Genomic DNA, 24,483 nt, shown 5'->3' with positions numbered 1-24,483 from the left:
GTTCCCAGGGGGTGAGTTTGTTGCTAAGGCGAGAGGGGGGCAGGAGAGGCGTCTGGTCTGACCTTGTGGGGAGGGCAGTGGGGTGTGTGTGCCCCCAATGGAAAGACAAAGAGGGAAGCCTTTTGCATGGGGTAGGGCAGCCACGGCTGGTGGGCCACGCCTAAGCCACACCGTCCGGGAAATTTGGCACCCGCCGCCGAGAGAGGCATCCATATCCCTCCGAATAAGTTCCCAAATAAAAACCCGGCGAGGGAGCGCCGCGGCGGTTCCCTCCAAGCCTCCATAAATATATTTATTCCTGGCAATAAAAACCGCGTCCCTTTTTTTAGACGCCTAGTAAGGCCGGGAAAGTGCCCGCGAGGTGGAAACGGATACCCTCTCGGGGAGGCCTCGGGCTTGGAGGGTGGTTCCCCCAGCCGCAGAGCAGGGAAGGAACCGCAGGCAAAGGGGGGTTTTTCCTCCTCCCCACCCCCAGACGGGACCCGCCCTGCTCTTTGGACGTGCTTTTGCGGCGTTTCCTCGAGCGCTTCCACCCGCTCGAAGGCCTGGGGTTTTTCAGAAGCCACCCTTGCCCGACACGGGGCCGGCTCACCTGTTGGGCAATTAAAAACGGGGGACATTTGTCCCGCGCTCGGTTGCGTGGTTCATTTGCGGCTGCAGGACGGAAGAGTCAGCCCTGGAGGGTGGCAGAACTGGTTGTGGAGAAAAGAGGGTGGGGAAGAGACAAGAGAGGGGGCTGCGAGGTAAAGGGACCCCTAAAAAGATCACAATATATAAAATCAAAATAAAAGCAATAAACCAGTAATAATGGTAAAGGTAAAGGGGACCCCTGACCACTAGGTCCAGTCGCGGACGACTCTGGGGTTGCAGCGCTCATCTCGCTTTATTGACCTAAGGAGCCGGCGTACAGCTTCCGGGTCATGTGGCCAGCATGACTAAGCCGCTTCTGGCAAACCAGAGCAGCGCATGGAAACGCCGGTTACCTTCCCACCGGAGCGGTACCTATTTATCTACTTGCACTATGAGGTGCTTTTGAACTGCTAGGTTGGCAGGAGCAGGGACCGAGCAACGGGAGCTCACCCTGTCATTGCGGGGATTCGAACCGCCGACCTTCCGATTGGCAAGCCCTAGGCTCTGTGGTTTAACCCACAGCGCCACCCGCGTCCCTATGGGGGCTGTGAGAGCCACCCTCAAAGATCTGGAGGGCTTCCCTACGGAAAGAGGAGAGAGGTGGTTTCCTAGTGTTCCGGGACGACCCAAACTTTACGGGGTTCAAATGACAAAGAAGGAGATTCTGAATGAACATGGCCATGGAGATCATGGAAGATGGCACGTTCTCCTTCGCTGGGGGCTTTTAAGCAGAGATCGGGTGGCCATCTCTCAGGGGGTTCTTGGGCTGTGGCTCCTGCACTGGAGGGGGCTGGACTGGATGACCTTTGGAGGCCCCTTTCAGCTCTGAAATTCTTTGAAAAGGAGACAGGGGCTGTGGGTGGGTTGAGAAGGGCAGAACCAAGAAATTGTGCCCCCCAAGGAAGAGCAGAAGAAGGGAGAACGGGGGTTTCGCCTGCGTGGAGACAGCTTGGAGATTCTCCTTTCCAACCCAGCTGAACATCACATATGCAGACGGCCACTGGTGGCTGGCAAATGCTTGTGGAATCCTAGAATTGTACAGTTGGTAGGGGCTCCTGAGGGTCATCCAGACCAACCCCGTATACTCAGGAATCGCAGCAAACGAATCCCAGGCAGGACAAACCATCCAGTTTCTATTGAACCCTTTTGCCTGCTTAGCTCAGTGTTGTTCACACTGGCCCCCAGGGTTTCACGCTGCTGGAGAGATGACCACTAGGCATGATGGCCACGCTCTGCCCTCACGGCCGGGGGCAAACCATGCTTCCAAATCCCAGTTGCTGGAAACCGCAGGAGTTGGGTCCTGTGTTCGAATCCAGGTTTCCCCTTTCAGATGCTGGGCTAGAAGGGTCACCGGCCTGATCCCACAGGGAACTGAACCGGGCGCCTTCTACACTCCAAGCAGCTGTCCTTCCCCACCCCACTGAGCCACAGACGATCGCTTCGGCGGATGACCCAACAACCCCAGAGAACGGACACAAAATCGGATACCCGCGTGCTGAATGAACCCGGGTCTGATCCAGTCGCGGCCACACTGATGCGAGGACGCCAAAGTCTCTGCCCCAGGGAGCTTACAATGTGCAGGAAGGAGGCTTCAAAACAGTCGCTCTCCATTTGCTAGGAAATCAGGTTTTGGGGGGCTCGGTTTTAGGTTGCTATAGGGTTGGAGTTTTTTGGGGGGGTTGGGGTGTAATATGCAGGGAGAAAAATCGGGGTGTTGTGAGCTGAGGGTGGCAGAGAGAGAGTCTGTGGGGCTGAGTTTTTGGCCGGCTCCCACGGCAAATGCTGTTCTGCCAGCTGCAAGGACACCACAGGGTAATGAGGTGCAGGCCGGGCGCCAAGAAATCAGGAAGGGAGAGGAGGCGAGGCGAGGCAAGCTTGAAGCTGGCACGTGCCGCAGGCCAAGTACCCAAGGGGGGCACAGGAGACTCGGTGCTGCGGGCGGGCAGGGAGATGAAGATAGAGAGGGCAGGGAGTTTATTATTGCAAGCATCGCACCAAAGGACGGGGAAGCCCAGCATCCTGTCTCCTTCTGGACTGTCTGGAGGGGCTGGGAGCTGGGGGCACTGTCATACAGTGGTTCCGCTCCTTCCTCCTGGGCCGTGTCCAGAAAGTGGGGGGGGGATGAGTGTTCAGACCCCTGGGCCCTCACTTGTGGGGTGCCTCAGGGTTCCGTCCTCTCCCCCATGCTTTTCAACATCTACATGAAGCCGCTGGGAGAGATCATCAGGGGGTTTGGGCTGGGTGTTCATCAGTATGCGGATGATACCCAGCTCTACCTCTCTTTCAAATCAGAACCAGTGAAGGCAGTGAAGGTCCTGTGTGAGTGTTTGGAGGCGGTTGGAGGATGGATGGTGGCTAATGGATTGGGGTTGAATCCTGACAAGACAGAAGTACAGGAGGCGGGCAGGTGTGGAGGACTCCCTGGTCCTGAATGGGGCAACTGTGCCCCTGAAGGACCAGGTGCGCAGCCTGGGAGTCATTCTGGACTCACCGTGGTCCATGGAGGTGCAGGTCAGTTCTGTGTCCAGGGCAGCTGTCTACCAGCTCCATCTGGTACGCAGGATGAGACCCTACCTGCCTGCAGACTGTCTTTCCAGAGTGGTGCATGCTCTAGTTATCTCCCGCTTGGACTTCCATGCTCTCTACATGGGGCTACCTTTGAAGGTGACCCGGAAACTACAACTAATCCAGAATGCGGCAGCTAGACTAGTGACTGGGGCGGCCGCCAGGACCACATAACACCGGTCCCAGTACGTTTCCAAGCACAATTCAAAGTGTTGGTGTTGACCTTTAAAGCCCTAAATGGCCTCAAAGGCCCAGTAGACCTGAAGGAGCGTCTCCACGCCCATCGTTCTGCCCGGACACCGAGGTCCAGCGCCGAGGGCCTTCTGGCGGTTCCCTCATTGCGAGAAGCAAAGCTATAGGGAACCAGGCAGAGGGCCTTCTTGGTAGTGGCGCCCTCCCTGTGGAACACCCTCCCATCAGATGTCAAAGTGATAAACAACTACCTGACATTCAGAAGACATCTTAGGGAAGTTTTTAATACATTTTAGTGTATTTTGGTCTCTGTGGAAGCCGCCCAGAGTGGCTGGGGAAACCCAGCCAGATGGGCGGGGTACAAATAATAAATTATTATTATTATTATTATCTCCGACAGTGGGCAGCCTACGCAACCCCTGCCGACTCTGTCTTGCAGCCGAGGAGACCCGCAGGTAGACTGCCCCTTGACATGGGAGTGCAATTGAGCGCTCTCCTCCGGGTGTTTGCAAGTCCAAGCTGCAGCGGCTGCAGTCTCTCTTGAGAGCCGATTCCAGAGCCATCTAGAGTCGAAAGGGACCCCAGGAGGTCATCCAGCCCAACCCCCGCTAAAGCATCCACGACAGACCTCAGCTTAGAAACCTCTAAGGAGGGAGACCCCAGCAGCGCTCACTGCCAGAAAGTTTCCCTGTACGTTGAGTCGTAACCTCCTTTCTCGTAGCTTGAAGCCGTTGGTTCGAGTCCTGCCCCCCAGAGCTAGCTGTGTGTTGTCTGCACGGACTGGCAGCATCCAGCCCTACCTGGGATTCAGGCAATGCAGATGAACCGGCTCTGAGCCCACGACCTTTCGCTTGAGAAGCAGGAACATAGACTAATATGTACATAATGTTAATAAGTCAATATTGCCCACACTGACTTGTAGCAGTTCTCCAAAATTTCAGAGGGGGGGGTGTTCTCTCCTACCATAGTCTGTGGCCGATTGAAGATGGGGACCATTTGGGTTTCCCCCCCCACACACACCTATGCCTCTAGGGGTCTATTCCATGGGTAGGCAAACTAAGGTCCGGATCTGGCCCAATCGCCTTCTCAAGCCGACCCGCGGACGGTCCGGGAATCAGCATGTTTTTACATGAGTAGAATGTGTCCTTTTATTTAAAATGCATCTCTGGGTTATTTGTGGGGCATCGGAATTCGTTCATTCCCCCCCCCCCAAAAAAATACAGTCTGGCCCCCCACAAGGTCTGAGGGACAGTGGACCGGCCCCCTGCTGAAAAAGTTTGCTGACCCCTGGCTCTATTCTGCAACATGTCACTGATGCAATAAGAGCACATTCGTGCCGGGTTTATACCGCATTTATGCTGGGCTGTCCGCACATCGTTCTGCTTTAGCAATCGCCCCGCGATGTGCCGCCCGACGCTATTGGCATTCTTGCACCGCAGCAAGAAAACACAACGCAAAATCACAAAATGAACCAGAAACGTGTGCAGTTTGAAAAGGCATTGCAGGGATGTATCAGTGTGTCCACGCAAAAGGTTTTTCCAGGGGCAAATAGTTTTGAAAGGAGGATTGCAAATAACTGCCCACTAAAAGGATGTTCAAATGTGGCTTTAATCTATTTAAATACAATTCCTGCATTGCTGGGGGTGAGGCTAGGCGACCCCTTGGCCTACGATTCTACAGTTGTAATGTATAATTTTTCTAAAGTCTCAATTCAGAGTACATTTTGTCCCGGCGCACTCAATACGGAACAGAAATGACCTTTTCACACATGCAGAGAAAATAGGCATCGGATGTGAGTTGGAGCCAGGAACTTGCAAATGTGAGGAAGGGTTTTTCAGAAGAGAAATTGTGAAATTGTGACTGCTCTCAAGGAAGGAAGGAGGAAGGAAGGAAGGAAGGAAGGAAGGAAGGAAGGAAGGAAGGAAGGAAGGAAGGAGGAAGGAAGGAAGGAAGGAAGGAGGAAGGAAGGAAGGAGGGAGGAGGAAGGAAGGAGGAAGGAAGGAAAGAAGGAAGGAAGGAAGGAGGAAGGAAGGAAGGAAGGAAGGAAGGAAGGAAGGAAGGAAGGAAGGAGGGAAGGAAGGGAAGGAAGGAAGGAAGAAGGAAGGAAGGAAGGAGGGAGGAAGGAGGGAGGAAGGAAGGAAGGAAGGAAGGAAGGAAGAAGGAAGGAAGGAGGGAGGGAGGGAGGGAGAGGAGGGGGGAGAAGGAAGGAAGGAAGGAAGGAGGGAGGGAGGGAGAGGAGGGGGGAGAAGGAAGGAAGGGAGGAAGGAAGGAAGGAAGGAAGGAAGGAAGGAGGGAGGGAGGGAGAGGAGGGGGGAGAAGGAAGGAAGGAAGGAAGGAAGGAAGGAAGGAGGGAGGGGGAGGGAGGGAGGGAGGGAGGGGAGGGGGGAGAAGGAAGGAAGGAAGGAAGGAAGGAAGGAAGGAAGGAGGGAGAGGAGGGGGGAGAAGGAAGGAAGGAAGGAAGGAGGGAGGGAGGGAGAGGAGGGGGGAGAAGGAAGGAAGGAAGGAAGGGCTGTCTGTTCATCCAAACAAAGAAGAGTCCTGCTGCATCAGGCCAACGGCCCATCTAGCCCAGCATCCTGTTCTCACAGCGCCCAACCCAGTGGGAAACCCACAGCCGGGATTCAAACCCGCAACCAACGCTCTCCCTTCTTGCAGTTTCCAGCATCGCTGCCTACGGCAGCAGTGGCAGAGCATAGCCATCCCCCCCCCCGTGAGTTTGTCCAACCTTCTTTTAAAGCCGTCAGAGTTGGCGGCCCCAACTGCTTCATGAGTCTGGGAGTTCCACGGCTCAACTACGCTCCCCCCCCCCCCAGTTTCAAAAGAAGCCCAGTAAAGTTGGGCCTCTTAAGTTCTTTAACAAGAGAGACCCAAACACCCCCCTCTGTTCCCGGCGGCGCCAGATCAGATAACACTGAAAATTCGGCCCACGCTGAGCAAAGAAGGGGACCCAGGTGTCCTGGAGCCCTGCTCCTGCGCTCCTTCCTTTAGGGCTATGATTGTGCCTCTAAATACCGGTTGCTGAACATCACAGGTGGGCAGAGTGCTCTGTTGCGTCCGTGTCCTGCTCTCTGGCTTCCTACTGAGGCAGCTGGTCGGCCGCTGCGATAACAGGATGCGGGCCAGATGGGCTGCCGGCCTCATCTAGCGAAAGGATCTTCCGATCTTCTGATGCCCCCGTTTTCCCTTTGAGCGGGCGAGAAACAACTCAAGAGGGAAGTTCTGGCTAAGGAGGAGGCTCTGCGCCCCGGACGGAGGCCGGGTCCCGAATTCGAATCCTGGAGAAAGATTGTGAGCTTCAGTGCAGGTCAATGGGGGCAGGTCCACACAGAGAGCCAGGGTGGGGTAGCTGGGAACCCTGGGCGAGACCAGGGTTCGAATCCTTACTCAGCCATGAAGCTCACAGTCTCTCAGCCTAACCGACCTCGCAGGGTCGTTGTGAGGATCAAATGGGGAAGGGGGGGGATCTCTGCTTGCCACCTCGATCTCCTTGAAGGAAAGGCAGGATATAGATGCAATAATAATAATAATAATAATAATTTTAAAGAACACACAACACATATTTCAAACACATCCCTTAAGCAAACTAGGATAGCACATTTAAATGTGCATCAGGTGCTGTGGGTTCGCCTTGGTCCGTAACCTAAGATGAACTGAAGGAATACAAGGTTCCTAGTACGGGAGGCAGCGGTGGTGTAGTGGTTAGAGCATCGGCCTAAGACCTGGGAGAGAGACCGGGGTTCAGATCTACACTCAGCCACGAAGCTTGGGGGCCAGCCACGGCCTCCTCTCAGCCTATCCTACCTCACAAGGTTGTGGCTGGGATGAAGGGAAGAAGGGAAGAACCAGTTGCATCACCTTGAGCTCCTCGGATGAGAAAAAGTTGGGATATTAATGCAAAACGAGAGCATTACAGGTTCTCTACCTCCCAACTAAACGGACCGGAATAGTCCGCAACCAGAAGGAGGAGGAGTATCAGGAAGAATGGAATAAATTTAATGATTATTTAGTTAAATTTGCTAAGTTAAACTAACTGAAAACAGCTTGCAGATACTTAATGGGCTAAGGATTTTATTTCTGTTAAGTGACGAATTAATATGTTTAATTCCATAAGGTGAAGATCTAAGGATGTTAATGCTTAAGTTAAATTTTATAAAAATCGGGATTTGGAAAACCGTTAAAAGGACATGCAATGAAATTCAACCAAGGGGAAGCGAGGAAGTCACTTAACAAAGTTAATAAGTGTAATTTTCAATAAGGCTATGATTTGTGTTTGTTTGTCTTGTGTGTTTGTTTGTTGGTTTATAATACTGTGGAAACGAATAAAATTTTTGGAAAAAATAAATAAATCACCTCATAAACATTAAAAAAATAAAAATAAACACACAGCCTCGATTGAAAGTGATTCGAACCCGGCACCGTTGTCTCTCTTTCCTCGTTGGTGCTGCCGCAGAACAGACTATCTTCTCTCTCTCTGCAGCCTTCTTCCTCCCCACGCGCTTGCAAGATTTAGCAAATTAAAAGAACTACACGCTTGTAACACCCCGATTGTCACACACTGATCTCCTCCCACTCCGAGACACATTACTCATCGACGGAGGGTCTTACTCCACATCCGTTCCCATTTACACGGCGGCAGCCTGTCCCTGCGCCGTTTTATGCGCGAACTTGTTGGTTGCCAAAGGCGCACCGGAAAACAAAGAAGGGTCCAGCAGAATATTTTAGATGCCCGTCAAGTGGGGAATAGCAGGAGGCAGTGCACTGCAAAGTACCTTTGCTTTTACAGAATCACGGAACCCAATGGGTTGGAAGGGGATCCGAGGGTCATCTAGTCTGACCCGCCCCCCCCCCCAGCAATGCAGTTATCGCAGGACAGGTGGCTACCCAAAGTCCACCACCTTCTGAGGAGTCCGTTCCATGGTCAAACGGCTCGGACGCTCTGAAATCTACCCAGCTCTACCTCTCTTTCGAATCGGAACCAGTGAAGGCGGTGAAGGTCCTGTGTGAGTGTCTGGAGGCGGTTGGAGGATGGATGGCGGCTAACAGATTGAGGTTGAATCCTGACAAGACAGAAGTATGGGAGGCGGGTGGGTGTGGAGGACTCCCTGGTCCTGAATGAGGCAACTGTGCCCCTGAAGGACCAGGTGCGCAGCCTGGGAGTCATTCTGGACTCATCGCTGTCCATGGAGGCGCAGGTCAGTTCTGTGTCCAGGGCAGCTGTCTACCAGCTCCATCTGGTACGCAGGATGAGACCCTCCCTGCCCGCAGACTGTCTGGCCAGAGTGGCGCACGCTCCCGCTTGGACTACTGCAATGCGCTCTATGTGGGGCTACCTTTGAAGGTGACCTGGAAACCACAACTAATCCAGAATGCGGCAGCTAGACTGGTGACTGGGAGACCACATAACACTAGTCTTGAAAGACCTACATTGACTCCCAGTACGTTTCCGAGCACAATTCAAAGTGTTGGTGCTGACCTTGAAAGCCCTAAACGGCCTCAAAGGCCCAGGAGACCTGAAGGAGCGTCTCCACCCCCATCGTTCTGCCCGGACACTGAGGTCCAGCTCCAAGGGCCTTCTGGCGGTTCCCTCCCTGCGAGAAGCCAAGTTACAGGGAACCAGGCAGAGGGCCTTCTTGGTGGTGGCGCCCGCCCTGTAGAACGCCCTCCCACCAGATGTCAAAGAGAACAACAACTACCAGACTTTTAGAAGACATCTGAAGGCAGCCCTGTTTAGGGAAACTTTAAATGTTATTGTATTTTAGTGTTCTGTTGGAAGCCTCCCAGAGTGGCTGGGGAAACCCAGCCAGATGGGCGGGGTATAAATAAATAAATTATTATTATTATTATTATTATTATTATTATTATTGCTAAAGTTTAGCCGCAATCTCTTTTCCTGCAATTCGAATCCGGCACCCGCATGCGCCTCAGAGCAAGCTACGCTGCCTCGTCCCGAGGGCTTTCCGCATGCCGGGCGGATGAGCGACAGCCCAAGATCCTAGACCTCATCATTTTTTATCAGTGGCTGCTTTCGAAAGACCTCATGTCGAGAATCAGGCCATTGGCCCTCTGCTAAGTCAGCACTGCAGGATTTTAGGTCTCTCCAGCCTTGCCTGGAATTTGAGCGGTCGGGATTTGAACCCAGGACCTTCTGCGCACGCAAAGCAGATGCTCCGAGCTTCAGCCCTCCCCCTGCAGAGAAGATGCCTGCCTTGACCCACCTCTGGGGATTCCTGAGGAAGTTCAATGCAACCCCCCCAAGGCAAAAAGATCGAGGTCAAAACAGGGACACAGGTTAGCAGCCAGCTAAGAGATTTTGCTTTCATGGGCTCCATGATCACTGCAGATGGTGACAGCAGCCACGAAATTAAAAGACGCCTGCTTCTTGGGAGAAAAGCAATGACAAACCTAGACAGCATCTTAAAAAGTAGAGACATCACCTTGCCAACAAAGGTCCGTATAGTAAAAGCTATGGTTTTCCCAGTAGTGATGTATGGAAGGGAGAGCTGGACCATAAAGAAGGCTGATCGCTGAACAATTGATGCTTTTGAATTCTGGTGCTGGAGGAGACTCTTGAGAGTCCCATGGACTGCAAGAAGATCAGACCTCTCTGTTCCAGTATGCAACAACGGCAGCAAGAGTCTTATTAGCTCAAAATTGGAAATCAGAGGGCCTACCGACAATTGAGGAATGGAGAGCAAAACTATTAGATTATGCGGAGATGGATAAGATGACAGGGAAAATTAGATATTCAAAAGACCAGAGGTTCATTAAGGATTGGGGAAGTTTTACGAAATATCTGGAAAATTTAAGTGATGGACAGATAACACTAGTGGGCTTTAAAGGAGCTCTGTAAAAAGAAAAGAGTATTGTCTAAAGAGAAATGGAAGAACTAGAATGATTAATGGCATTACAAATTGAGAAATGCGAACTTTTATAAAAGATTATTACGGATGATTTGTGGAAAGGTTGAAGGAAGTCATACTTAAAAACCTGTGAAAATGAGAATCGAACTTTTATATTTTGTTTTTGTATTTTGTATTATGCAAATTAATAAAAATTATGCATGAAAAAAAAAAAAGAAGATCAGACCTCTCCATTCTGAAGGAAATCAGCCCTGAGTGCTCACTGGAAGGACAGATCCTGAAGCTGAGGCTCCAAGACTTTGGCCTCCTCAGGAGAAGAGAAGACTCCCTGGAAAAGACCCTGATGTTGGGAAAGATGGAGGGCACAAGGAGAAGGGGACGACAGAGGACGAGATGGTGGGACAGTGTTCTCGAAGCTACCAGCATGAGTTTGACCAAACTGCGGGAGGCAGTGGAAGACAGGAGTGCCTGGCGTGCTCTGGTCCAGGGGGTCACAAAGAGGCGGACACGACTAAATGACTAAACAACAACAACAACAATAAATAGAGGCGGTTTTGTTGTGTTTCTCTCGCTGCCATAGGGCAGAAAAGAAGTCATCTTTCCCCAGAAGCAGGATGCAGATTTGGGTGTTTGCAGCAACAGGGGTGAACTTATTGCAGTCCAAATGCCCCGATTTTCCAGGGACGGTCCTGGAATTGCAGAAGCCGTGTCCGTTTTCTGATCTGATCCTACAATTTTCCCTGCTTCTCCTGTTCCCTCCCTTCCACATCTCGATTAAAAGTGATGGAGACACACAAATTATCCTGTCCTTTATGGAAACAGAAGCCTTTGCGCTCTCTCTCTCTGTAGATGCAAAAGCAGACTCCTGTTTATTCCGAAAATAAAATCCCTGCACCAAACGAAGTTGGCATATGAAGCCCTTTTGAAGGAAAAGGCCAGCAATCTGCTTCAAATTCTTTAATTGCAATGCCTCCGCAGCCAGCCTTTTTTAATAGGAAACACCGTGGAACGTTTAGTATTCCTTTCTTGTAAATGGAGCCTCACGCTGTCTACTCAGAAGTAAGCACCACTGTATTCAATGACATTTACTCCCAGGTAACTGGGTAAAGACTGAGCAGCCTTGCACTGCAATCCTAAATGTTTAAGTCCCACTGAGTTCAATAGGATTTACTCTCCGGTATGTCCCTGATCATTCTCACAGCTTCTATTATTATTATTATTATTATTATTATTATTATTATTCCCTTGACTTCTCCCTGAAAGGGACTCAAGTCAGCTTCCAGCCGAACTTTGATTTCTTTCCACTTATCCGTGGAAGGCGTTGTACACAATTCCTTCCCTCGCACATTTTTTCCCTTACAACAATCTTGCGAGGCAGGCGAGCCAGAGAAATCTTTGTTGGCTCAAGGTGACGGGTGTTACATGTGTATTGGATGTGGGAGGAGCTTTGTGATGGAGGATGAGATGGCCCTATTCTCAGTGGAGAAATGTTGAAATGTGGGGAGGCGATGGGACTTTTCGTAAGACAGTGGTACCTCGGGTTACAGACGCTTCAGGTTACAGACGTTTCAGGTTACAGACGCCGCTAACCCAGAAATAGTACAGTGGACGCTCGGGTTGCGAACATGATCCATGCGGGAAGCACGTTTGCAACCCACAGCGCCGCATCTGTGCATGCGCAGGTCGTGATTCGGCGCTTCTGCACATGCGCAAAGTGCAATTTTGCGCTTCTCTGCATGCGCCGAAACTGGAAGTAACCAGTTCCAATACTTCTGGGTTTGGCACGGTGCGCAACCCGAAATCGCACAACCGGAAGCATCTGTAACCCGAGGTATGACTGTACCTCGGGTTAAGAACTTTGCTTCAGGATGAGAACAGAAATCGTGCGGCGGCAGCAGCAGCAGGAGGACCCATTAGCTAAAGTGGTACCTCGGGTTAAGAACAGACCTCCAGAACGAATCAAGTTCTTAACCCGAGGTACCACTGTATGGCACGCTGTCCGAGGCCAAGACTGGACCGTCTCAATTTGCGCCACCTCGTTTCGCCCAGGCCACTCTGAATCTGGTACTGAGTGCGAATTCTGCAGCCCAGCCTCTTCCGCAGGTTCAGGAAGGGGCAGAGAAGTCCCAAGGCTGGGTGTGGCTGCCTGCATGGCCTCTGAGCCCTCCCCACAACTGGCAGAGGCAGAATCATATATACACACCCACCCAAAAATACACACGTATCATAGAATCTTGAAAGTTGCAAGGGACACCTGAGGGTCATCCAGTCCAACCCCAAGCAATGCAGGAATCTCAGCCGAAGCATCCATGACAGATGTCTGTCCGATCTCTGCTGAAAAACCTCCAAAGAAGGAGAGACCATAATCTCCCGAGGGAGACAGCTCTTACTGTCAGAAAGTTCTTCCTGATGTTGAGTCGGAATCTCCTTCCTTGTAACTTGAAGCCACGGGTTCGAGTCCTACCCTCCCGAGCAGGAGAAAACAAGCTCGCTGCATCTTCCGTGTGAAAGCCCTTGAGATATTTGAAGGTGGCTCTCAGATCTCCTCTCGGTCTCCTCTTTTCCTGGCTAAACGTCCCCAGAGCCTTCAACTGTTCCTCATCAGGCTTAGTTTCCGGACCCTTGCTCATCTTGGTAGTTGAAATAACCAAATTTCCCCTCTCTGCTCCACCACTGACCTCCACCTCCCTTTGCCTCTAAGGTCTCCCTTGTGCTGCTTTTCAGACTGTAAGCCTCTTGGGGCAGAGACCGCCCCTCGTTTTAATTTTTCGTTTCTGCAAAACCCCACACGCTCCTGATCTCAGGTCCACAGTATGAATTTTGCTCATTTATTAAATTCTTACACCGCCCTTCGCCCGCAGATCTTAGGCCAGTTCGCTACACAAAAATACGAAATAAAAATAATAATTGGCAGACTCTTTTCATGTTCTTATATGGGTATAAAGGCCAGGAACTGTCCCTTCCCACTGGAAATCTGATTCCAGCAACCTGTGGTTGGGTTTTAGCAGGCTATTGCCTACGTCGTATCAAGCACATCTTTGCAGCCAATGAGGACCAGTGACTTGCACGCCCTCCAAGTCAGGGCTCATTAAACTTTTTCAGCAGGGGGCCGGCCCACCGTCCCTCAGACCTTGGGGGGGGGGGCAGACTATATTCTTTTTCGGGGGGGGGGGATGAACGAATTCCTATGCCCCACAAATAACCCAGAGATGCATTTGAAATAAAAGGACATTCGACTCATGTAAAAACACGCTGATTCCTGGACCGTCCATGGGCCGGATTAGGAGGCAATTGGGCCGGATCCAGCCCCCGGGCCTTAGTTTGCCTACCCCTGCTCCAAGTGTCCCGATTTTCCTGGGACAGTTCCGGAATTACAGGAGCCATCCTGGTTTCGGATTTGATCCCAAAATGTCCCTGTTTTCTTCCCCGCCTCCTCCACCTCTCAGAGAACAACTAAAAGTGGTGTGCGGCTGTCGTGTTTACACTGATAACAAATATGCACAAATATAGGATTGGGGACACTTGACTTACCAGCAGTACATGTGAAAAGGATCTAGGAATCTTGTGGACCACAAGCTTATCATAAGTCCACCGTGTGATGCAGCAGCAAAAAAGGCTAATGCTATTCTAGGCTGCATGATGAGGTCTGGTGTCTAGATCAAGAGAAGCAATAATAATAATAATAATAATAATAATTTATACCCCGCCCATCTGGCTGGGCTTCCCCAGCCACTCTGGGCGGCTTCCAACAAAACACTAAAATGCAATAACCTATTAAACATTAAAAGCTTCCCTAAACAGGGCTGCCTTCAGATGTCTTCTAAAAGTCTGGTAGTTGTTGTTCTCTTTGACATCTGGTGGGAGGGCGTTCCACAGGGCGGGCACCACCACCAAGAAGGCCCTCTGCCTGGTTCCCTGTATCTTGGCTTCTCACAGGGAGGGAACCGCCAGAAGGCCCTTGGAGCTGGACCTCAGTGTCCGGTCAGAACGATGGGGGTGGAGACGCTCCTTCAGGTCTACTGGGCCTTTGAGGCTGTTTAGAGCTTTCAAGGTCAGCACCAACACTTTGAATTGTGCTCGGAAATGTCCCCCTTATTCTGCCTTGGTGGGATCACACTTGTAATATAGTGTCCAGTTCTGGGCGCCCCAATTTAAGAAGGGTGTCGACAATATGGAACACAGAGAGGAGGGTGACCAAGATGATGAAAGGTCTGGAAACCAAGCCATATGAAGAACAGTTGAAGGAATTAGATGGCGCTGTGGGTTAAACCACAGAGCCTAGGACTTGCCGATCAGAAGGTCGGCGGTTCAAATCCCCGCGAAGGTGTGAGCTCCTGTTGCTCGGTCCCTGCTCCTGCCAACCTAGCAGTTCGAAAGCACGTCAAAGTGCAAGTAGATAAATAGGTACCGCTCCGGCAGGAAGATAAACGGCCTTTCCGTGCGCTGCTCTGCTTCGCCAGAAGCGGCTTAGTCATGCTGGCCACATGACCCGGAAGCTGTACGCCGGCTCCCACAGCCAATAAAGCGAGATGAGCGCCGCAACCCCAGAGTCGGCCACGGATGGACCTAATGGTCAGGGGCCCTTTACCTTTAGCCTGCTAAAGTGGAGACTGGTTAGCATCTTCAAATATCTCACGGGCTGTCACATGGAGGCTAGGCCCCGAACCAGTGGCTTCAAGTCACAAGAAGGAGATTCCAGCTAAATATCAGGAATAACTTTCTGATGGGAAGAGCCGCTCAAGAGTGGAACGGTCTCCCTCGGGAGATGATGGACTCCCCTTCGTCTGAGGTTTTTAAGCAGAGATTAGATGGCCCGCCTGTCATGTATGATCTAGCTGAGATTTCTGCAATGCAGAGGGTTAGAATAGACAACCCCTGGTTTCCCTTCCAATCCTACAATCCCACAATTCTCTGATTCCTGCTAGGATACGCGTCTTTATGCCGGCTTTTGACACCCGAGGTGGACGTTTTTAAAACCCAATATTAAACTGTGTCTAATATTGAGCGTTAATACCCTGGGACCTTGGGGGTCAAGGGCAAGCAATTAGTAATAATAAACCTTTCCCATTTTTTTGCAAAATGTCTGCTGCGCGGCTGGCTGTCCTTTTGAAAAATTAATCCCTCTTTGTGGTTTTAACTCTTGTTTTAATTACGAGTTACGCGAAGGCTCCTTACACGTCTCGAAGATGGGTGCAAAGGTTTTAAGATATAAGGCGTGCGATTAAACGAAGAACAGAGGAGGAAACACCTTTTAAAAGAAGAAGGAAGATAATGAGGAAAACAAGACGCTCGTCTGCCACAAAGTTCCAGGGAGAGATCCGCGGTTCCTGGATGTGGAGGCCTGCATTGCCTGTCACTCTGTCATTCGCCAAGACATTTGAAGGACAAAATTGGAGAGAGGGGAGGGGGCTTCAGGGTGGCGGAGGGGAGACAGCGATTCTCTTTCGTATCCGGCTGTTGCAATTCCCCATAAAATACCCCCTTCTCTTTCTTTCTTTCTCTCTTTCTCTCTCTCTTTCTCTTTCTGTCTCTGTGCTGTCTTTTGAAATCCACCCGTTTCCAAAGAGGAACGCAGTGACTTGTCAAATGTTCAGCTGGGTGGGGCGTCTGTCTGTGGAAAACGGCCACAGGAACCTGGCTTTTCCGTAGAGAAGAGTCAATATTCTTTGGGGGAAACGGCAGGTTCCGGCCCAAGGTATCCGTGGGGTGTCCCAGCCAGGCGGACCCCCGCCATTGGCACAGCCCCACGGGCATCGAAACGGGGGCACGGTCCTGCGAAACAGAGCGGAAGGATGGAAGAGATAGTCCTCTGTGGGGTCAGATCTCTGCGCTTAGCTCTGCGGTTCCGTTTTGAGATTTCTAGTATCCTTTTCCAGGGGAGATTTTTGCACCCTGAGCCGGGGAGAAGGGGTGCAAACGCCCCAGCGACCCCCACTCAGCTGCCCCTAAGGTACCCAGGAAACGCCGCAAACTAGGGGTCACCAGGGCACACAGATTTTGAGGGAAGGAGCGGTCTCGGTGGCGCGTCCATTAATGTGGACAAGGATCCTCAAGGCTTTTCTTCAGAGGCCACCATGACTGACAAACTCCCTCGAGGGAATGAGGTTTTGGGGGAACTGCTAAACAACACAGCCTTAAACCACCTCAAGCGTCAAATTCCTGCTCAACTATTTGCCTGGAAGGAAGTCCCATTCAACTCACTTCCGAGGCCGTTTTGTGATTCTCAAACTTTCGGGCGTTTTCCTCCTTCCTCCCCACAACGTCTAAAACGCAGAATAATTCGCTTTAGCGGAAAGCAGAATCCATGCAGAGCTTTTGCGTGTCGAGTGAGGGGTCACCCATCCCATCAGGCCCAGGAACCCGGATCAATAACGTTTAGTACAACCTGGAAATAGGGGGCGAGGCAGGGAGACGGATCAGGCCCCTGGCCCCTGAGATCATTCAGTCTGGCCCTCTGCAATGCAGATCTTGCCACCCAAATCTTTTGCTTTGCCACTGGCTGGCCTAGGAAGCGACCTGGTCCTAAATTAAGACCACTGGGGAGGGTTCCTCTACAGACAGCCCTACCTGGAGATGCTGTCAGAATTTGAACCCAGCACCTTCCGAGTGTGGAATCCGGGCTCTGCCACCGAGCTCCTTACAGACCCTTTCCATATCCAGCCCAGTGGCTTCATTCCTCTGCTTGAGCTTTTGAAATAGAAATTACGGACTGCGGCCGCCCGCTGTAGCCACTAGGGAAGACAGCCTGCCTCCCCTTGCCCCCTGCCTGGGGGTCATTATCCTTTCCTGAACAGGCCAGGAGCAAGAGGTCTATACAGACACGACCACTTCGGCTAATAATAAGCCTTCATTATAATTCCCCATCCCGCCACAATTAGGTAGCGTTTTGAGAATAAGCAAATATAGGATTTCACATTTGGGCGTGATAAACCCTCGGATTTCAGGACTCGCCAGCTGCGGTTTCATTTAGAGACCTTTAAAATTAATGGGCTATCTTTTTCCAAAAGCCGTAAAAACCCAAACAGGGCGTCGTTCCGTATTCTACAGAGCATCGCGGCTCGTTTATTCGGATTTCCACACACCGGGTCCTGCTGTTCAGCCCTCAAACCAGGCGCCTTGATCAAAGAGCCGGACAGGGCCTCTGACCATGCGCAGAGTGCTGCAAACTCAGGAATTCTCAGCTCTAAGTCTGGACATTGCCCCATCATATTTCAGACAGATGGTTTCAGGGAGACATTTTTGGACCACAGCCCTGACCATTGGTCATGCTGGTTAGAGTGGGTGGGGACTGGAATACGGCGATTCCCCCCACCGCTGAGGTTTAAAGGCCCGGACTTGGTGACCCACAGTTGTGGCGGTTTCAGAAACGGCTGCAAATAATTGTTACTACGGATTCAAAAGCTTGCTAACTTTCTTCAGGCAGGGAAGACGAACCAAAAGATCGATCCTTCAGAAAACTCGACAACAGAAGCCGAAACATTTCCCAGTAGGAAATAGTTTGACGAAGTTTAAGCTGCAAAAACCAGCGCCGAAATTATTTATTTCTTCAAAATTACCCGCCCACCTTTGCAGGGACTCCTTCACACATTCCACTGTCCCGTACGTCTGTACAGTATAAACTTGCCTGCTATTTATTTCCAGGTTTGGATGGACAAGTTAAAAGTAAAATAAATTTGTACTTTAATAACATTTTCAGCCAACAGGGGGCACCGGGCACTCCACTCCATAGAAGCCCCTCCAGGGTGCGCCTGAAATTTGTTGGTTTATACATTCAATATGTGCCTCTTCTACCTAAGTTTCTAGTTCTCAAGAGACTGAAGAGGCTTTTTCCTGCAGCAATGAGTCCCACAGCTATCCAAGAGATCACAGAAACAGGCGATCACCCCATTGCAGAACGGCGCCCCCTACTGCTGACTCAGAGGAGACAACGCTTCCGTCAAGCTGCATAACCAACGCCCCCTGCAGGAGACCCATGGAAGCGCAAGGTTGAAAACAGCGCCTCCTGCTGTTGAACCCAGAGCCCTGCAACTCACAAAGGACTATCCATATTTACAACAATTGTGCAAAGCCGTCCCCCCCGGAATATATATTAGGGGTACCGCCCAGTCCTGTGGAAACGGAAGCCCTTCCCTCGACCCGCCACAAACGGTCTGCATTAACCGCAATGGGACGGCGCCCCCTGCTGTTGACCTCCAGGCACTGCAGTGTGCAGATAACTCACACCCCAACAGATTTTGGGGAGCGAGGGTCCTGTCACTGCAGGGCTTTGGGGCAGAAAAACACACTCCAAACACAGCAGGCCGTGATTTGCGTGTTCCGAAGGCATTTGCATCACACACCTATCCAGAGCCTTGGCCCGGCCAGTTCAACGTTGCCAGCACTGGCCGGCAGCGTCTCTCCAGGATTTTGAGCCAGGATCTGACCGAACCCTGCCACCTTCTGCACTCCAAGCAGGTGCTCCACCGCCCAGCTACAAGCCTTCCTTTACAAACGAAGCCAAGATTCTAGACCTCGTGGTTCCCCCTTAAGACCCAGGGAAGACAGGACCAGATAGCTCAGGACTGGCCGGCAGAAGCTCTCCACGATTTCCAGACCCGGGCAGGCAGCATCCTTCTGCACTCGGACTCCCCGGCTGAGCCACAACCCAGGACCCACCTCGTGCCTGCCCGCCCCTCCTCCGGAGAGATCCAGGATCCGGGACCCCCTCTCCGCAAGGGGATGGAGGGGCTCGTGTAAAGTGGGGAGGGGGCGACTTACCGGGCGTTTTCTCCAGCCGCCCCTTTCTCCCCCCGCACAGTCTGACTTTGGAGATTAAAATGAGCAGTTGCTTCTGGCATAAAGACTTGGTCCCTCGAGGGCAAACCTTCCTCTGCGTGGAGACGGGCCGGCTGGCCACCGGGTCGCGGATCTCCCGTTTCTGCCGGATCAAGGAGCTGGCTAAGGCGGCCATGCCTGCCCCATCCGGAGGCGAGCAGGACTAAGGGGGCGAGGGGTTTTGGGGGGCGAGGGGTGCGCCCCCTCCTCTCTCTCTCTCTCTCTCTCTCTCTCTCTCCTCTCCTTCCACGCCCTCCCAGGTCAAGGCGTCCCGGCGAAGATGCGCTGCGGATCCCTCCGCTCTCCGGCCGGACGGCGCGGCTGTCAATCCGACGGGGCGGCGGCGGCGGGTTCGAGCCCCGCCAGCGGTTCCAAAAAAAGGGAAAATCAAAAAAAAGAAACTGGGTATCTCCTCCTCTTCTTTTTAGGGTGACTCCAAGGTGGAGATCGCCTCCCTCCTCCGGGGCAGCCCCGGGAAAAGGGCGCCCCCCTCCGAAAGAGAGGGGGGTCTCTGCCGACGGCTGGCTCTCCCTCTCGTGCTAGGAGTGGATCCCATGACGGATCCCTCGCCGCCGCCGCCTTCGCCGGAGTGCCGTCTCCATCCCGGCTTCCGCTGCGCTTGGAGGGAGGGAGGGAGGGATGGATGGATGGATGGAGGGGGGGCGGGGAGGAGACCCCGGTGTCCTTCAGAGCTTCAGAGGTTAATTATGTGTGGAGAGGGAGGGAGGGAGGGAGGGAGAAGCCCAGGGGGTGGGCAGAGAGAGCAAGAGAGATCTCTCCTGGATCGAGGTGTGGGGGGGGAGTTGATCTGGGTGTGTTAAGGGATAGACGGAGGAGAAGAGAGCAGAACAGGGAGGGGTGGGGGAGGGAAGGAGGGAGGGAGAGAGGGATTCTGTCACACACCCGTGACAAAGCTCGGGGGGGGCAAGATAGTGCCCCAGTCTGTTAGGCACCCTTGGGCGCGGGGGGGGGGCGTGGAACAAGAGAAAGTCTTTATCGTCCAGGGAGGAGGAGCAGGCAGCCCCCTCCCCATATAAAGGTGTCTTTTGATATATATATATTTTTGGGGGGTCCGTCTTCCTCTCCTGGGGCATTGATGGGGGGGAGGAGACGCCCCTTTCTGTCTGCGGAAGGAAGCCGGGAGAGTCCGTCCCCCCCCCCCCAAGAAGAATTAATTGAAATTAATCCGTAGCGATTGGAGACGGGGGGATGGAGTGTCTGGGGTTTGGACGCGCATCGTTACGGGTGTGGGGGGGTTTAATGGGGGGGAGACACGGGGGGACACCCCAAAACGGTTTCCCTCGCCCTCCGCCCCCCCCCCCCCAGCCGTGGGGTGAAGCTCCAGATCGGAATATAATGAGTCATGGGAAGAAAATCTCCGCAAGGGTCGCGCTGACTTTGGGAAGGGTCCCTGGAGGCGGGGGGGGGGGGTTTCCCCTGGTTCAGTAAGGGGTCTTGGGGTGGGAGGGGGTCGTGCAAGGACTCAGCACAAGTGACACGTGCGCGCCCCTCTCCCGCCCCCCAAAACCCCCATTGCACCGCCTGGCGGCGCATCCCAAGCGGGTCAGCGCAGGTTTGCCAGCAGCGCCCCCTGCAGGCGACGCGACGCGTCTCCCGTTTCCCGATAGGAGAGAAGCGGGCGCCCCCCTAGCGGAGGGTCGTATCCGCACCGCGCATCGAAAGCGCGTTTGCAACACGTGTAGAGCGCGCTTGGCTTCTCTCCTCCCCAGAATCCTGGAGGCTGTAGTTAACCTTTCATGGAGCTACAATTCCCAGCACCCCCTTTGGAAACTATAATTCCCAGGGTTCCACAAGGGAAGCTTTAAATGCGTGTTAGATGCGGGCAACGGGGGTTGGGGGGGTTGGTGCTTAGAGTGTCGGGTTACTAGAACCAGGGAGAAACCAGGGTCCAAATCCTGACTCCTGGGGTGACCTTAGGGTTGCTTGGGGGGATGAATTAATGCCTTGTGCGAGACAGCGCCTAGGTGGGGTCAGTACACCTTTCAGACAGGTAAACCATCTCAAACAACAAAGGGGAATCTGAGCATGTACAGAGTGGCTTTGTCTCAGCTGGCCACGGAGAACAGGACTTCCCTTGAACCTCTCCTTTCTCGGCCTCAGTTTGCCTTCTGCTCAATGGGAACAATTGCTACCCATCACAAGGATACCTATATTATCACAAGGATACCTGTCACAAGGATACCACAATTGCTACCTATAACCACGGTAACGAACAAAACCAACAACTCCATTCCCACAGTGTTTTTTTTTTAAATGAAGGTCTAAACAAGGAGCCCCTGACCATGTGCAGAGTTCAATTCCCATCACCACCGAGCCTGTTCCCCATATTTCTCTCGCCATCGCTTCCAGAGAAGAGAGGGAGAGGAAAGGTGTGGTTTCTGGAAGGGATTTGATCTCAGCAACACTTTAGAATTTGTGTGTGTACAAATTAACCGCACCGCACGCCCCTTAAATCACAGGCCTCCCGGCTGCGTTTGCCAGAGGCGAGGAGAGAGAGCCTTTGCAGATCGATGGAACTGGGACAAGGACTAATGGCTGCATATTCCCACCCTGGGAGCAGTCAATAGACATGGAAATTAGGGAATCTCTCATCGGGGAGCTATAGGTCTTCAGCAGGGGGGAGAGGGAGGAGGCGAGGGGGGGGGTCGCCTGTTCCCCTGAAGAGCCAAAAAAGGCCCCCTCTGCTTTTGAATCCATCTCTCTTTGGAATGGGGGAGGGAAGGAGCAAAACTCTGGGGCAGCGAGAGGCGAGGAAGACAGGGTAGGGGGTCCGTGTCTCTGTTGCCCCCCTTTCACCTGGCTGCCCCTTGCCCCCTGCCCTGGATAAAATGGTGCAAATGTAGAGTTGCGCCCTCCACCCCCAGGGTGATCTAGCCCAGGGCCGGATTTAGGTCTGATGAGGTCCTAAGCCACTGAAGGTAATGGAGCCCTTTCTATGTCCAGCTGTCCTTTGTCAACAACAAATTGTCCCAGTTTTTTTGTGTTGAATATATGCTATATGGCCATTTATGGACCTCATAGGTATCTCAAGCCATTTGCCCATGTTGCCCTGCAACCAGTCCATGCAGAATGTAGGCACCCTATATATAGGTAAAGGTAAAGGTACCCCTGCCCGTACGGGCCAGTCTTGCCAGACTCTAGGGTTGTGCACTCATCTCACTCTAGAGGCCGGGAGCCAGCGCTGTCCGCAGACACTTCCGGGTCACGTGGGCAGCGTGACGAAGCTGCTCTGACGAACCGGCACCAGCGCAGCACACGGAACGCCGTTTACCTTCCCGCTGGTAAGCGGTCCCTATTTATCTACTTGCACGCGGGGGTGCTTTCGAACTGCTAGGTTGGCAGGCGCTGGGACCGAACGACGGGAGAGCACCCCGCCGCGAGGATTCGAACCGCCGACCATGTGATTGGCAAGTCCTAGGCGCTGAGGTTTTACCCACAGCGCCACCCGCGTCCCTCACCCTATATATAGAAAGGAGCAAACTAGTGATATTTTAGGGAGCAGGCGGGGCCCATGACTTACATCATAGGAGCCTACATAACACAAAACCCTGCTGCAGTCTGTAGGTTTTGTTTTATTTGTTTTTAAATTTTAACCTTACTACAAGACCACCATATACACAGGGCCAGATTTTCGTTTGATGAGGCCCTAAGCCACTGAAGGTAATGGGGCCCTTTATATGTCCAGCTGTCCTTTGTCAACAACAAATTGTCCCTGGTTTTTTGTATGTTGAATATATGCTATATGGTCATTTAAGGACCTCATAGGTATCTCAAGCCATTTGCCCATGCCAGTCCATGCAGAATGTAGGCACCCTATATATAAAGGTAAAGGGACCCCTGACCATTAGGTCCATTCGTGGCCGACTCTGGGGTTGCGGTGCTCATCTCGCTTTACTGGCCGAGGGAGCTGGCGTACAGCTTCCGGGTCATGTGGCCAGCATGACTAAGCTGCTTCTGGTGAACCAGAGCAGCGCACGGAAACGCCGTTTACCTTCCCGCTGGAGCAGTACCTATTTATCTACTTGCACTTTTGACGTGCTTTTGAACTGCTAGGTTGGCAGGAGCTGGGACCGAGCAATGGGAGCTCACCCCGTCGTGGGGATTTGAACCGCTGACCTTCTGATCGGCAAGCCCTAAGCTCTGTGGTCTAACCCACAGCGCCACCCGGGTCCCATGAAGAATGTAGGCACCCTATATATAGAAAGGAGCAAACCCGTGATATTTTAGGGAGCAGGCAGGGCCCATGACTTACATCTAGGAGCCCACACAACTCAAAACACTGTATTTTTTCCTGGAGGAAGACACCCGAGCTCATGAGCTATGCCTACAGGAGACCTGCCCCCAATCCACTAAGGAAGAGGCATTGCTGTTTCCCGGATCATGCCCGGTTTACCACTGGTGTGCTAGGTGCTGGACATGACAGCGCGAGCGACTTAGATTGGCAATGCCCTTTTGCAAACCTTCCTCTGCTAGACGCCGGCCGCCAGTGATTTGGCCGGTTGCTTCAAATCAATACCCGAAACGCGGACGCACCAAATTCTTCTTTTTTGGCCTCCGAGCCTCCAAAACTCTGTTGCCTTCTCAGCCTTCGTGCCAACCCTCAGTTGCTTCTCTTCTCCGCGGGGCTGGTTCAGAGTCCCCCCCCCCCAGCCAAACTGACCTTTCCCCCTTCCCTCACAGAAAGCTGCTTTTGAGCATTCCGTCGACGGCACCAGAACCGCCTGCGGACATTCCGTGACATCAGAGGAGCTCCGCGAATCGCTGAAGGGCGATTGCCAGGAACAGACATCATATTAGGCTGTGTTTTAATGTTTTAATGTTGTATTTTAATCTTGTTTTTAAGTTGTATTTCAATCAATTTGTTTTTATATCGGGTGTTAACCGCCCTGAGCCCGATCTTGGCTGGGGAGGGCGGGGTATAAATAAATATTATTATTATTATTATTATTATTATTATTATTATTATTATTACAGATTGCAGTGAGGGTTTCCTGCCTATCATAAACAAGAGATTTCCTTTCATCTGCTGCAAATATAATGTTTCCAAAGTCCTGCTGCTCCTAGGAGCCAGCCCAGAGCCTATGAACAACTCTATTCCATCTTGGTCACACTCTGTGCGGAGTCCAGTTCTGGGCACCTCAGTTTCAGAAGGAGATGGACAAATTGGAAGGTGGGCAGAGGAGGGTGACCGGGATAACCAAGGGTCTGGAAACCACGCCTTATGAGGAACAGTTGAAGGAGGAGGGCATGTTTAGCATGGAGAAGATGCGATAGCCATCTTCAAATATCTGAAGAGCCGCTGCTACTTGGGAAATGGAGCAAGCTGGTTTTCTGCTGCTCTGGAGGGTAACCGGGACCTCCTCTCCTGGTATGCCCCGCAGAGGACTTTAAGGTCCATGAA

The 24,483-nt window shown here is 52.3% G+C and overlaps 2 protein-coding genes across 5 annotated transcripts in view; both read right to left on the bottom strand.

The window, feature by feature from the left end:
• Window positions 1-19,646, bottom strand: part of FGF11 (fibroblast growth factor 11) — a 55,051-nt gene extending 35,405 nt beyond the window's left edge. Inside the window, exon 1 of the mRNA XM_080980002.1 lies at window positions 19,005-19,646. Coding sequence (XP_080836128.1) covers window positions 19,005-19,197 — 193 coding nt within the window. The 5' untranslated portion in view covers window positions 19,198-19,646. The remainder of the gene's footprint in view (window positions 1-19,004) is intronic.
• TMEM102 (transmembrane protein 102) overlaps window positions 1-24,483 on the bottom strand; it is a 171,013-nt gene that overhangs the window by 120,201 nt on the left and 26,329 nt on the right. The window lies entirely within an intron of this gene.

This window comes from Podarcis pityusensis (genome assembly GCF_964106645.2).
Source record: "Podarcis pityusensis genome assembly, chromosome: 13".
NCBI lineage: Eukaryota > Metazoa > Chordata > Lepidosauria > Squamata > Lacertidae > Podarcis > Podarcis pityusensis.
This window is presented reverse-complemented; position numbering and strand designations above follow the sequence as displayed.